The following is a 13,580-nucleotide window of genomic DNA, read 5'->3' on the forward strand; positions in this document are numbered from 1 at the left end:
CTAACTTAGCTTAGCACAAATGGACAGAGCAAGGCTAGCTATTTCCTCCTTTCCAGTCTTTAAGTTAACCTAAGTTAGCAGGCTGCTGGCGTTACATGACAGTATTATCAAGGTGATTTCTGAGAAGATTTATAAGCTTAGTAATATCTCATTACCAGAAAAGTTTTCAGTTCATTTTCAATAAATGATCATGCACAGCAAAAGTAAGTATGTCTTGGATAGGTATCACTTTCTGATATCCATCCATCCTTACATCAACCTCAGATCTTCATCAACATACAGCATGTGTCATTACCTCCCCCTCCTCCAATCACACGTAGTGATGGAATAAAACCAGAGGGCACACAGACATCACACCACCTCTGCAATATTCATGGCGCTTGTGCGGGATTGGCTACTGAACCGAGGGCATGAGCTCAAAGGGATGTGGAGAGCGGAGTGTGAGGTGTGTTAAGGGGCTCAGCATGGTGATTACTGGAGCTCCTAATTTGAGTAATGAGGCCCGGGTGAGAGGAGAAGTGAGGTCCGTGAGCGAAGGAGGGAGCAACGTGTGGGGAATGAGGATAGGGAGTAACGGGTGATCTGCGTGAGGACAAAGTGTTGCAGCTGCAGGGAGAGCATGGGAGACAGGGATGCACGCTAGCCCTCGAGTGTGGGCATTGATACACACACTAGCCCAAATGCAGATAAGCTCAGACACAAACACGTGAACTCCAGCATCACTTTTCACTGCTCATCTGCCGAAATTCTTGTGGGATGTTGTTTTTTTGGAGGGGGCATAACTAAATCCCAGCGCGAGGAGTACCGTGTATTTACTTATTCCCCCATCCTTTTTAATGGAGTGTGCAGCGCATGGAAATGAAAGGTCTCGCCGAGGGCTAACCCCTCTTGCCAAATACAGAGGCAGAGAAGTTCACACAGAAAAGATTGGTTTCTTCAGACTCCCATGCATGCACGCACACAGACACATACACTCATGGCGAAGGATGACCTCTCTAATTACAGGAGCGAGGGCCCCATCGGAGGGCTAAAGTGGGGCGTTTAGGCCTCCAGGTCGAAGGGCTGCAGCCTCCCCTGACTGGGGATTAGCGCAACAGAGAAGAGCAGATAAGTTGCACACACAGAAACACAGAGAGACAGTCATGAGATGTGTGCAAGAATGCAATGTTACAAATGCAATTTAGAACATACATATTTATCCCGAACTTGATGAACAGACCTGAACCCCCCCCACTTCCTGATTAAAACTAAAATGTGGGTTGACGTGCTGTTTGTAAACAGAAAGGACCACTTGGAAAAGTTACCCCCTCCTTTTTCGTCCTCTGGCCATACAACGAGGACGACAAACTGTAATTTGTGAGACAGAAGGGGCGGCAGACAGCTGATGGTGAGGATGGCTAATTAAGAGACCTGCCCAAGCATCAAACACTCTCAAATCCATGACAGACGACGGAGGAGCCTAACGATTATGGAAATGATATTACATAGCCTTCTTTGATCATTGCATCACATTGCATTTTTCCCCATCATCTCTTAACGCATGTGGGACTCTGTCATGTTCGGCAATGAATTTGGTCACAGAGGAGAATGGCCTGATCAATAAAGATAGTCTGAAAACACTTTTATCATTAATGCATGGCAACACAAAAGACTTAAGGATATTATTATAGATAGTTGTAACTGATTCAAGAACACTGTAATGACTATAAGAAGCCATAAAAAACTTCACATTCAGTTTGACACTGTGAATTAGTGCCACGGGGGAATAAACAATACATTGAATAATTAAGATGTAGCCAAGCAAAAGGTTTCAATGTCCACAGGACGGGGCCCTGGAATCAATCCCAGCTGACAACAGAAAGTAATGCACCCCCTTAAAAAGCTAACACATGTCCTGGTGGCTCAGTGCTGCACAACATACTTGTGTCTGCAGGCTTTCAGATCCCAGCTTATGTTGTACTTATGCAGATTTCTCTGCTTACTTTCCTGCCTCACTTGAGCGAAACCATAGCAAAATATTCTAACAGCCAGTTGCATGTGAGCCATCTGATTGGTCAAAGTTTCATTCCTAGCATGAAGATATTTCCGTGAAACAGAATTAGAGCCAATTAGCATCCCCCCTCCTCATGTACACTGCTTTGAACTAAGAGATGACCTTCCCAAACAGTATTGTCCGTGACCATGTGTGAGGTATGTCAAAATCCTCCTTTTTTCAAAACTAGAAACCAGAACACAGCAGTGCAGAGGATATGGCAACACTTCACTAAAGTTAGCTACTACTGCCCTGAACTTTAGCACTTCTTCTTGCCTTTTCCTGCCTGTGTGATCGAAGCAGAAAGCTGAATACAAGCTCCTCACCCTCTTCATCCCCAGTGATCCTTATACATCTGAAACATAATAAAACCATTGTCACAGTTACAGGGTCGACTTGGCTGCACAGGGATCTGCCCTCAAAACACACACATGCATTCCATCTCACTGAGGTGCCAATCAATCTAGGGTCGCAATGGGGAAGAGGAGGGGATACATCAGCCTCACCACTCTAACCTCCCAGCACCGTATATTCCAACGCAGCAAAGATGGCAGAAATCAAAGCGGATGATTCTCGGGGCTGGAAACCAGAGCACAATGTAATATTGATGGCCACCGGAGTGCACACACACTCGCAACACCTCTCCGGAGGCGCTGGAAGACACTTGCTCCTCGTGGCACAGGGCTTAGAGTTGATTGACACATATGACACGCGCTGTATTATGTGATAGGCGCTGCACTCAGGGGGTCGCTTTTGTTTAACTATGCACGGTCTTCAATATGTGACAAGGAGCGCTAAATGCAGTCTCTGTATCGTATCCTCTGCTTATCGCAAGCATCTGGCACAAAACTCTTTCTAATTCTCTAAGCCATCTGCCAGCTTTTTTAGGAATCACAAGCAACGAAAACACTTTGACAGCGTAATATATTTTTATAGCATTTGCTTCACATTATCTAGTAGCTGTCTTTGTGAAGCTAATTACAAATGGACACTTTGACTTAAAGAGTCTTTCAGGAGTGTGAATCCACACAATAATTTAGTTCAGGTGACCCTGTAGCGGCAATGCAACCTCTACCCCTGGCAATGTGAATACCACTGAATTAGACAGGGCACAGAAGTATTTAGGGTTAGGTCAGTCCTCAAAGGGACTGTACATACAGAGCAGACTAAACTGAATAGATGTCAGCATGTGAGGATGAAGGATCTCACACGACTTGACTCATTCACTACCCTTCTCATATTCATCGGAGTTCTGTGGTCTGGCTTTATGGTACTAAAGCTACAGTTACCAGTGGCGGAAGGTAAGTATATCATACTTTTGATGCCACTACATTTATTTAACAGCAATAGTCCCTACTGCACTTTGCAGATTCATGCATAATATACAAAATCTTTTAAAATGTGAGGCAATCTTAAATATGAAGCACTAAATGCTGCTTACACAGTGATCCATCAGTAATAATAATCCAGTAATATAATCTTAAATGACACTCATTCTGAATTATGAGTTCTTTCACTTTTGATCCTTTAAGCACATTTTGTTGGTAATACATTTGTCTTTTATTGTTAAGTATAATATTGAATAAAAGAATTTTACATTAAAAAGAAGTGGAATTAATACTTTTACTTAAAGGATCTGAATACTTCTTACTATCACTGATTGTTACATTTGCACTGCAAACCCATTTTATGTGACATTACAAATATATACTGTAACTTTGATAAAGGATGTTTTACGGCACTTTTTTCAATCTATCTATAGCTGTGTAATTATGTGGAGGGAGGCATTTTTTCATTCTACATTCCAGTTTATATAAAGTCTATTTGTTCTGATTGAATTGTGTACAAACTTGGGAATTATCTGATTAATTCTCTCCCTGTTCCCTCTGTTTTTCTCACACGGTGTATCATAACTCCTGTTTCCTGTTGCCAGGGTCACACTTTGAAAGATCGATTTCCCAACACCTAACCACGCTGCATCCAACAACAACAACATTTTTGAAACATTTTTCTGGCACCAACTGCTAAAGCTGTCAGCAGGCAACATCGTCCAGCCTTTATCCTCACCAAACTGCAGGTTAATCTGCTGCCTGTTGGGCCTCAGTGCCCAATGCTACGCTCTACCCACTGAGCCACACAGGCGGTGCAGAGACCCCTAACAGCAGCGCTGTTAATGTCTTGTTCAGCCACCGAGGAGCACAGCTGAGGTGTTTGTGTGGCCTTGTCTGCTCTGATGAGCTGTACTCTCTCCTTCCACCCAGCGCAGGATTGATGGAGTGGCAGTGTGACATGTAAGAGAGTGTTGCGACGTGTTGCGTTCCCCGCCTGGGCAGCAGGGGGACAGGGGGCCCTTCTCTACGACTGCCTCCGCTGTCACATTGATGAAGGACGGATTGGCTCAGGTCTGATCTGAGTGCTTCATCATGGTGATGTATGGAGCAGCAGGCCTGGCTCCAGCTCTGGGACGCGTGTGTGTACACCTCTGTGGCTCTTTGGCTAAATGTTTTCCCTCTGTTAAGTGCCTTTGCTGCTCTCTGTTTCTCTCCGCTGGATCTACATCACAGCGCAGGTGGTTTGCATTACTCCCTAAATTCCATTCATGACTTCATAGAGAATCACTGGCCAAGGTGGAGTTGTTTATTCTCACTCTCTCACATTTGAATACACAAGAAGAAGGACAAGAGACAGAGCTAAATTTACAGCATACATTGTAAGACTGTCCTTCCGAGATATTCTCTCTGTACATACAAGTAGTTAGTATTGTTAGAATTCTAACTGTAAAAAGAAGATGATATACTAATGTATCAGGAATTTGACACTCTTGAAAAAAGCCCCAAAGAGAATCCTTCAACTGCTTTGAGTATCACTGAGTAAATGAGTGAGATGTTTCATTCTGAAGTATAACCACTTTTATCGACCTCAGGGACGTTACTTTATCTGCAAGCAAACACAACTGGATAAAAACTGCTGTGCTCAGTGTACAGTAAAGTGTTGACAAATGTCAGGTTATCTCATTGTGACCAGCGTATTACAAGGTCAAGCAGGTTCCAGCCCTGGGCAAGACAGCAAAAGTACCTTTGCTTCAATAAAATCATTTGGGACTGAAACGAATTCTCTATACCAGTGATACTGGAAAACGCAACCATTTAAAAGTTGTCACATTGTCGTTCCATCTCTTGTCAGGATCTCTCAAAAAACAGTCAAGTCATAAATACTCTGTCTGTCCCAGACAGTGCCGCATCTGCACCGTCCCCCCTGTCCTCCTCTCCTTGGTCTTCCTCTGTGGGCAGGGTGTGGTGGTGTGTGTGTGTTCCCCTGGGTTGGGGTCCAGGGCTGAAATCAGATCAGAGGCTCATTGTCTGGCGAGTAAGACGAGGATTATTTTCCTAACCTTCTCATACCTTCACGCAACAATGAGAGAGGACAGAATGAGTAAGTTGTTTAGAAAAATCTCCCCTTACACCGAAAAAACACCTCCATCTGCTCCTCGTGTCCTCATCTACATCGACTCAATGAGCCGGGCCCCTCTACTGTGCTTGCATATGTGTGTGTGCGTTTTTGCTTTTGCTTTTTTTTTTTTTTTTTTTTACTGAATTTTGTGTATCTGTGTGTCTTAAAGGGGTCGGCATGGGACAAAAAAACGAGCCTCACACCACAACAAACGCCACCTTAACCGAGAGAGGCCATACTGTGAGACAAAAGGTAGCATCGCTTACAGGAAACCTCGAAGCTCCAGCTCCTCTTTCTGTGAGCAGTTTGTCTGAAAAGAGGATTTCAGCTCACTTCACCCTCAGAGGAGCAGCCCAATAAAAACCTAAACAATAAAAACTCCTCACACCATGTTAGTCAGATGCGCTCACATTCCATAACCAGTCTCACTGGTAAACAGAGTGGGAAAATGTTGTGTTAGTTGATGCGGCCAATTAATTATATTGCAAGTCATTTAAAAATCTATAAAAGAAGTATAAACCGGTTTAGGCTGTTTGAGAAATTGTAAGTATGGTATTAAAAAATGCAATACGTGTATTTCAATTGCCTTGAGCGGTGTTATATTGGAGTCTTTTTTAAAAAGGAGCTGTGTCTTAAAAAGGAGTAAAGCGTAAATTATGCATATCATTTCCCCCCCCTTTCCATTCCTCTTCTTCATCGTTTCGCAGGAAAACATGGCCGCAGTCCACACGTGCTTTGTCCCGCTTGCTCGGCTCTCCTCCCTGGAGGAGGTCTCTCACGCTGGCAGGAGGGAGGTGGAGGTGTCAGAGTGCGCTAGCCTGCCTGGGAGAGGCTCCCTGTGGGTGCTGGAGGGGGGAAGGCTCCTCTATGTGTTGGCCTGTTCATGGCTGTGGGCACTGGAGTGTGTTATATCGAGCCTGTGGTGTGAGGCTGTTATGTTTCCCCCTGTTCTCCCTCTCACAGACCTCACTGGGTAACACAACTGTAAAACTACTTTCTGAAGTTGTTTTTAACGTCTTACTGCTTCGCCTCCGCGCAACTGTTATTGTGCATCTCAGTCGGACTACCTGTTTGAAAATGGCATAACATGCTGTGAAGCAAGTCTGTTTGAGCTCATACTCATTTACTGTTTGTAGTGTGAGCACAATAAAAAGCAACCCTGTCTCCTAGATTATGTCTGCATATTACTGAATTGTTCTGACAATTACGCTGTGTTGACAACATAATCGCTGCCTGGATTATGTTCAGATCAGGTTGGATGATGGCCATACAAAGCGAAGGACACCATGAATGCAGGTTTCATGTCCAGACTGTCTGTGGTAAGGTTTAGGAAACAAAAGCACTTTAGTTCAGTTTTTGGAAAGATCCTGATTTTGGTGAAATGTTATAAAAAATCTTACATCTAAAGTCACGGCTGACTTTTTCTGCATTAGAACAGGCCATCATTTTCCACTAACATTAAACAAGCGCTGCCAATGCCTAAACAGAACCATAAAAATGTTGAATAATGCTCACTACAAGTGGATCATATATTACAAGATTGCCTATGTTTGTGGATAACAAACATTTTGCAACTTGCAAACAGCACTGCAAACATTTCCTCATTATATTAATAGAAAACATAAATCGTTCTGCGTTATGTTTCCTTTAAAACGTGTTTCCTGTTGCAAATTAGTTTTATATGAACATAATTTCAAGGCGACAGGGTTCTAAAAAGATCATGAGCAGCCACATACTACAAAGGAGCAGCCAGGCTCAGCTTTCACATCATGCTACAGCCACGAGAGCCACTTGGAAGGTGTGATAAAATGAAAAACGACGCACACTCTCTACACCTGTTATTACCTCTGGTAATCTCTTGACAAACTGACTGTAGCTCCATCAGAGTAGCTATTATCTCAGTTAGTGACAACAGGCTATTATCTCTACTGTGGCAAAATGCAGTATAAAAGGCCACAAATCTTGCCAACTGCCTTACAGCAAAGCGTGGAGGAAGAATTTGAGCTTATATACAATGAAGAAAACCAGTGTATGTTCCAGCCTTTATCCTGGCTAGTGACCTGATAATAAAATCTGCAAACTGACACAGAATATGTGGACTGAGAGGGTGAACAAGAAACAGTCTCCTCTCCTTCAGCTAAAGCCAAAGCTCAGTAACACCAGTGGAGCTGCACAGTGGCCATCAAAGCACTGGTTGTACGCTACAAATGCCAGCCAGGTGTTTAAGTGTGTGTGAAAGTGGTGAAGGCTGGTGGTGAAAAATGGTTTGCTTGCTCAGCAAAATCCTTTGCTGGATAAATAAAGGTTAAAAAAAAAAGAAAGTCTCCACTGTGGCAACATGCAGAGTGTACACAAGGCCACTAATCATGTTGACTGACTCATAGTGAAGTCTCTCTGTGGAATCTGTGTCCTGTGGTTAATCTCAAATACGGGACTGATCCCATAAAAACACATCCGGTGCCAAATCAAACTTAAACAGATGCAGAGCTACAGATAAAATGTATACAAGGGATTCACTGGAAATGCATAAGGAGACCTGTGCTTTTAAAAGAATAACCGTCACCTCCCGATGCAGAGGAGGCTTTATTCTTTAAAAAATAATGCTAGCCAAGAACCTCAAGGTAAAAATACAGATTATATCATGAAACAAGTTTTTCATCACCACCACTATGACATTCACATCTTATAAATACATTCATTACATAACGACATCCAGTGTAACACATGAATGAGTTAGAAACTTGACCCAGGAATTATTCAAGCCTACATGTCACATATTGTGTCTATTCAGCAGAGGCCTGCAGTGGCCACTGAGATAAAGCTCCACAGTCAGCTTCACTGGATGCTATCCTACTGTAGGTCTTGTAGTTAACAGGGTGCCAGTTAGTCAAATGTTTGTGTATTCTTTTCCTTACAGTATGTCTACTCATGTGCTGGCATTGTTTGTGTTGCATGTTGTGCCCTTTGAGGTTGTTTTGTATGTCTGTTCCACCAGAGCTTCACTGAGTGTGAAATATTCTGAGTTCAATTTCATCTCAATATTCTCAAAACTCAGCTCATGTGTCTTATGCACAACTTTCCTGTTCTACCCTACTACAGAGAGAAGACATACGATCACAGATATGGCACCATGACACAAACTGAATAGTGGCACTAAGGAAGTTGTGCATCTTGAAGTTCAAGACAGTCATTTGTTGTCATCTGCCTGTATCGCAACGTGGCCTCCAGTTTGAACTGATACCATGAAGCTTAATCAAAGCTGCACTTAATGTTACATCAGACTGCTTTGAAACGGTCATTTTTGTCACCATTTCTAACCTTAAGTCTTAATAGCTGGCTCTTTATTGTTTAGGTTGCATTATACTTCCAGGATGTAAAAAAAGAGATTTTAAAAACAAGCTGCGAATTAAATTATTATCTAGAGCTGCATGTATAGTGACCTTAGCATACAGGATGATTTTTATAAGTGTTATAAATTTTAATTAATAAAATCACTAATGCCATTTCTCCTTCACTTAACATTAAATTTAAACAAGATTTCTGTATCTTTATCATATTCTACATTACTCTGGTGACAACACAATTTGTGTTGAATCCAGAGTTTATGGTATTTTTCTCATGGTGTCTGTTTGACTGTTTGATTTGTAGTGTATCCTCTCAACTTTTATCGTGCTTTATTTTGCCACATCTGTCTGTGCAAAAGGAGAAGTGGTTTGCTGGATTATCAGTCCCATGCTGTCATGGATTACTAAAACTTGGATTTTGCACGTGCTGTCAGCAGAATACTCATAATACACTAACATCAGGAGCACCACACCGACCCATGGAAATGGTATACTGACATATCCCACAGAAGATTACAATACAGCTCAATTAAAACACAGTGAAAACACGCTGGGTTGCCTCAATCAGTTCTATGAAGAAAATGTGTATTGTCAAATGTTTTAGTCACAACTAGATTTGGTAGTTGTGTTTTGCATCGCATTGAATCGACTTTCATATATTTACTGTGCCATTATGCAGAAGGGGAGGACCCACAACAAACAGAAGGGGGCTTCCAGTGTGTTACCTGGACGGAGTTGAGCCTGCAGTAGCCATTGAGGGGAAAGCGAATGACGTGCGTTGGGTCCTGGTTCCAGCCGGCGTTGACTGAGTTACACATAACATCTCCAGTCTCAGGGAAGATCTCCTCGATGAGCACCTTCTCGCCACTCAAGGCGATCCTCTCGCCCAGGTCGGGTGTGACGCGAACCACCAGGCAGTCGCAGGGCTGCGCCATCCGTCGTTGCTCGCGCTCCTGCTTCCAGCGCTCCAGCTCCTTAATCATGGGTGTCAGCTGGTAATAGCGCGCCTCCTCATACAGCAGGTGGAAGTCCTATGCAGGCAGAATGGGGATAAATGCAGTGAGTTTGCATGTGTGTACAGTCCTCCTGGTTATATGTGTGATTGACACACTGTGAGTTTCACTACATTACAGGTCGCCATCAAGGTCATCCAGACGAAACCCAACACATATACAGTATTGTCCAATAATAGTGTGACAGCAGGTATATTTACAGGGTAACCTGATGGCTTCCCCACAGCAACTAATAACAAAGTGTCCTTGAGCAAGGCACTTAACCTCTAATTACTCCAGGAGTGCTGTTCTGGCTCCATCTGCACTTTGACCCTCCCACAGTAGTGAAACTCCAGCAGTGCAGGCATGCATGGCAGAACAAATATCCAGTGGCACACTGATGAATATGCTCATAATGTTCTACAATATTTCTGAATGTTTTTAGGAAACTCATTTATATACAGCATGTGTGTCAGATACCACCAGTGTCCTTGTCCTCACTTTCTGTGATAAGAAACCATTATTAAGGAGGCGAAAGGCAAAGGGTCAAGGCACCATGTGTACCGCCCGTGAAGTCATTGTACTGAGGCGTCTCATGATGTCGGCCATTTAAGAGTTTAAATTCATACTCCTGCGCTCATGGTAAATCCATTTGGATAAGAATCAGAAATCTGAATATTAAAAACCTTGTAAAGTTAAGGATATCTAAATGCCACAAATTTTAAAACAGGCTAGTTTAACTTCTCACTTATTATCATGTAATACATCTTCTGGAGGGCAGAACAATAAACCAAGATTGGTGAAGGCCTCAGACCAGCACGACAACACTCTCAATAAACAAAGCATAGCCATGCTGCTGCTCTCCTCCACGGTAGCTCTTGGCAAAGCTGTGCTAGCCTTTAGCATGTTTTAGTGATCTGACTCCAGAAAGTCCGTCAGTAGGGCTCCAGTGAAGTGGGATGGTGCATTCCTGTGTGCAGACAGTCTGCAGCAGATTGTCTGCCTCTCCCTCCTGGGCAAGGCTTGCTGGGGGCCATTTGCCCCTGTGCTCTTGCCTCTAATTTCCCACAAGACCAGATGGCACCATCATTCACCGCTACCGTAGAAAATACAGGGAGGCGGAGGTTCGCTATTGGAGGCAGACGGGAGGTGAGGAAAAGATATGTGCAAGTGAACATGAGGACAATCATCAGCCAAGGAGGGTTTTAATGTATTCCTCACATGGAGGGAGTTTTATGTTAATGAGGCTTGTGGCCCGATGTTAAGCTCCTATTAGAACAAGATTTAATTAGGTTATACCCAAATGCTGCAAATCTTTCTACTAAACAATTAGTAATTAATAAATCTGTGTTCCGATTAGTGTTTCACAGTGACAAAGAATGACAGCTTAATTCATTCTTAGTTTATGAACTTCCATCACTGCCATTCAAAGTTTATTCTTACACGATGTTCATGTACCTACTGTAAGCTTTTACCTAAGCATTTTAGTGCATGGACATTATCAAACCATGGCAAACAACTGATGTGCATTTGGCTACATATTCAATAGCTACGGATAGAGGTTGCTCATTTTGGTGCAGTACAAAGTCTAAATGCCCTTGAAAAGCGATACAATGTGTGTTTGTGCGGCGGAAACAACATATGTTTCATAAAGTCTGCATCATTGGTGGCTGTGGGTGTTGGGTGCTGCAGCCGCCAGGAAGCCCTGATCTAAAAAGAGTCTTTCCCCTTCCCTTCTCCAGACCACTGCTGGGTATAGAAACAGAGCATGGCAGCAAACAGCATATTCATTAACCCTGCTGCGTCTCTCATACTGTTTAGCCTTGAAAAGCCTCCCTCTCTGGTTTACCCCATCTTCTAAGCTGTGCCTTCATCTGAGGCGTGTGAACGACACCCAAATACAACTCCATCTGGACGAGCGTTGACGCAACACATCTTAAGCTGACGGTCTAATATTTAAGATTTCAGAATGCAAAAGAAGAAGGGGGGAGGGAGTTGGTCCTTTTTTCCCTTTTTCTCTCCCTTTCTCCCTGTCTTTTTTCTCCTGGCCCTCTTGCTGCAGCTGACAAAACTCATACTGAGATGCTCCCCTTCAGGCAGCTCTCTGTATCAAAGTGTAGCTCCTCATCCTTCACAGGTCTGAAGCCATGGATGGATATGTTTTTAACAGGGGTCTGTCTGCGAGGCACTTTAGTCATCCTGAGCAGCGCAGAAAACAACAGAGTAATCCTAAGCGCTGAGGTGAGGATGAGAGGGAGACAGGGCCAACAGCTCCGTCCTGGCTACTGGAGCTGCTGCTGCTGCTGCCAGCTCTACGAGACAATTCATCCCCCAATCCTGTGTCCAGACAGCCCGTTTGAGCTTCAAAATAATGATCCGACCTGATCGCCCACCGGCAAGGCAACATCTCAGGGAAGGACAGAGGGAGGGAGAGACGGAGAGGGAGGCAGGGAAAGAGAAGAAGAGGAAGAAAATGATGGAAACTGTCACTACGAGGGAGTCGGAGGACTGATAAAGACCTACCGTATGTTTTGGACAAAAAAGGAACCAAAGCCACACAAGCAGAAGCTCACAGGTTGTCGATTAAACAGGCCGCCAACAAAAAATCCAGCCGGCTCCCATATAATATGCAGCACCCACAGAAAATAAAAACATTAGCTCTTTCCTATTATTTTCAGCATTTTATCGCCAAAGAAACAAAGTGTTATTGATTTAAAGTGCAACACAAAAACCTGACTAACAGACGCAGAAACCGCTAACCCTTTACGGTTTATAAGCATGCCATCAATATGACTGAGCATTGCTTACACTCTTGTGATTAATTGTGCTTTGAATAATGAGACTAGGGAGGATATTAATAGTGAATATTTGGTTCCACTGATGTAGGCTGAAAATGTTCTTTTCCTATTCTGCTCAGACTTTCACATTGATTTAGCAAAACACACAGCGCCGTGGCTGCCAGCAGCAGAACAGACCCAGCCCTCTGGCGACGGCAAGCCTGATTGTGTTCAGATAAGGACATGCTCAATTCCGCCTCGCACTATTTGCATTTTTTTTTCCCCGGCTTCACGCAAATTGAAAGGTATGCAGATCAACACAGGCTTATTGCGAGGGGATCATAATGAGTTGAAACAATGAAGTCCAATGCGTTCTCTTCAAACCGTGAGGCCTGATTGGACTGTCAAGACTTCACAGAAAGGAAAGGAAAAGCATGCATAAGAAGGTAAAATCTAATCGGTAGTGAGTCAGGCCATCATTTTCAGAAAACATCAGGGCTTTCTTGTCATGTTCTGTTGTCTGAGGTTTGGCTCTCATTCAGACTATCCGTGAGGCCCGGAGAGTTTGCCCCGGGCACTGTGTGGCTTGGCCTGGCCTTGTTCCCTTGTAGAGAATGATGAACAAGCGCCAGCCCGGTGGAAAGGTCACCGAAGTTAAGGTGGAGTAGAAGTGAAGAATGGAATACACCTGGGAAACCGTATCACTGAATAAAAACCTTGAACAGGAAGGAGCTGTAGGCAGAATGTATAATAATTCTGACAAAGCCACACGTGGTTGTGTGGGTACTTGTGGGGTGAGACTAACTTGCTAGTAATGCCATCAGTATGGTTTAAAGCTGCACCAATGAATATTTTTCTATCACCAATGGAGTAAGTGACTGTAACAGAAACAGTCTAAAGAGCATTTTAGCATCTTTCGGCCCATTGTTTTGTTGTTATGCCCTTTAACTACTGTTTCGGTTCACTGCTCTCATCAACCTGAGAA

General features: G+C 43.5%; 1 protein-coding gene across 3 annotated transcripts in view; it reads right to left on the reverse strand.

Moving 5' to 3' along the window:
* LOC139332229 (BTB/POZ domain-containing protein kctd15) overlaps positions 1 to 13,580 on the reverse strand; it is a 28,332-nt gene that overhangs the window by 2,388 nt on the left and 12,364 nt on the right. For all 3 annotated transcript variants that reach the window (XM_070963989.1, XM_070963983.1, XM_070963997.1), the window contains exon 4: positions 9,552 to 9,857. In XM_070963989.1, the coding sequence (XP_070820090.1) occupies positions 9,552 to 9,857 (306 nt within the window). The remainder of the gene's footprint in view (positions 1 to 9,551; positions 9,858 to 13,580) is intronic.

The sequence above is a fragment of the Chaetodon trifascialis genome, chromosome 1 (genome assembly GCF_039877785.1).
Source record: "Chaetodon trifascialis isolate fChaTrf1 chromosome 1, fChaTrf1.hap1, whole genome shotgun sequence".
NCBI lineage: Eukaryota > Metazoa > Chordata > Actinopteri > Chaetodontiformes > Chaetodontidae > Chaetodon > Chaetodon trifascialis.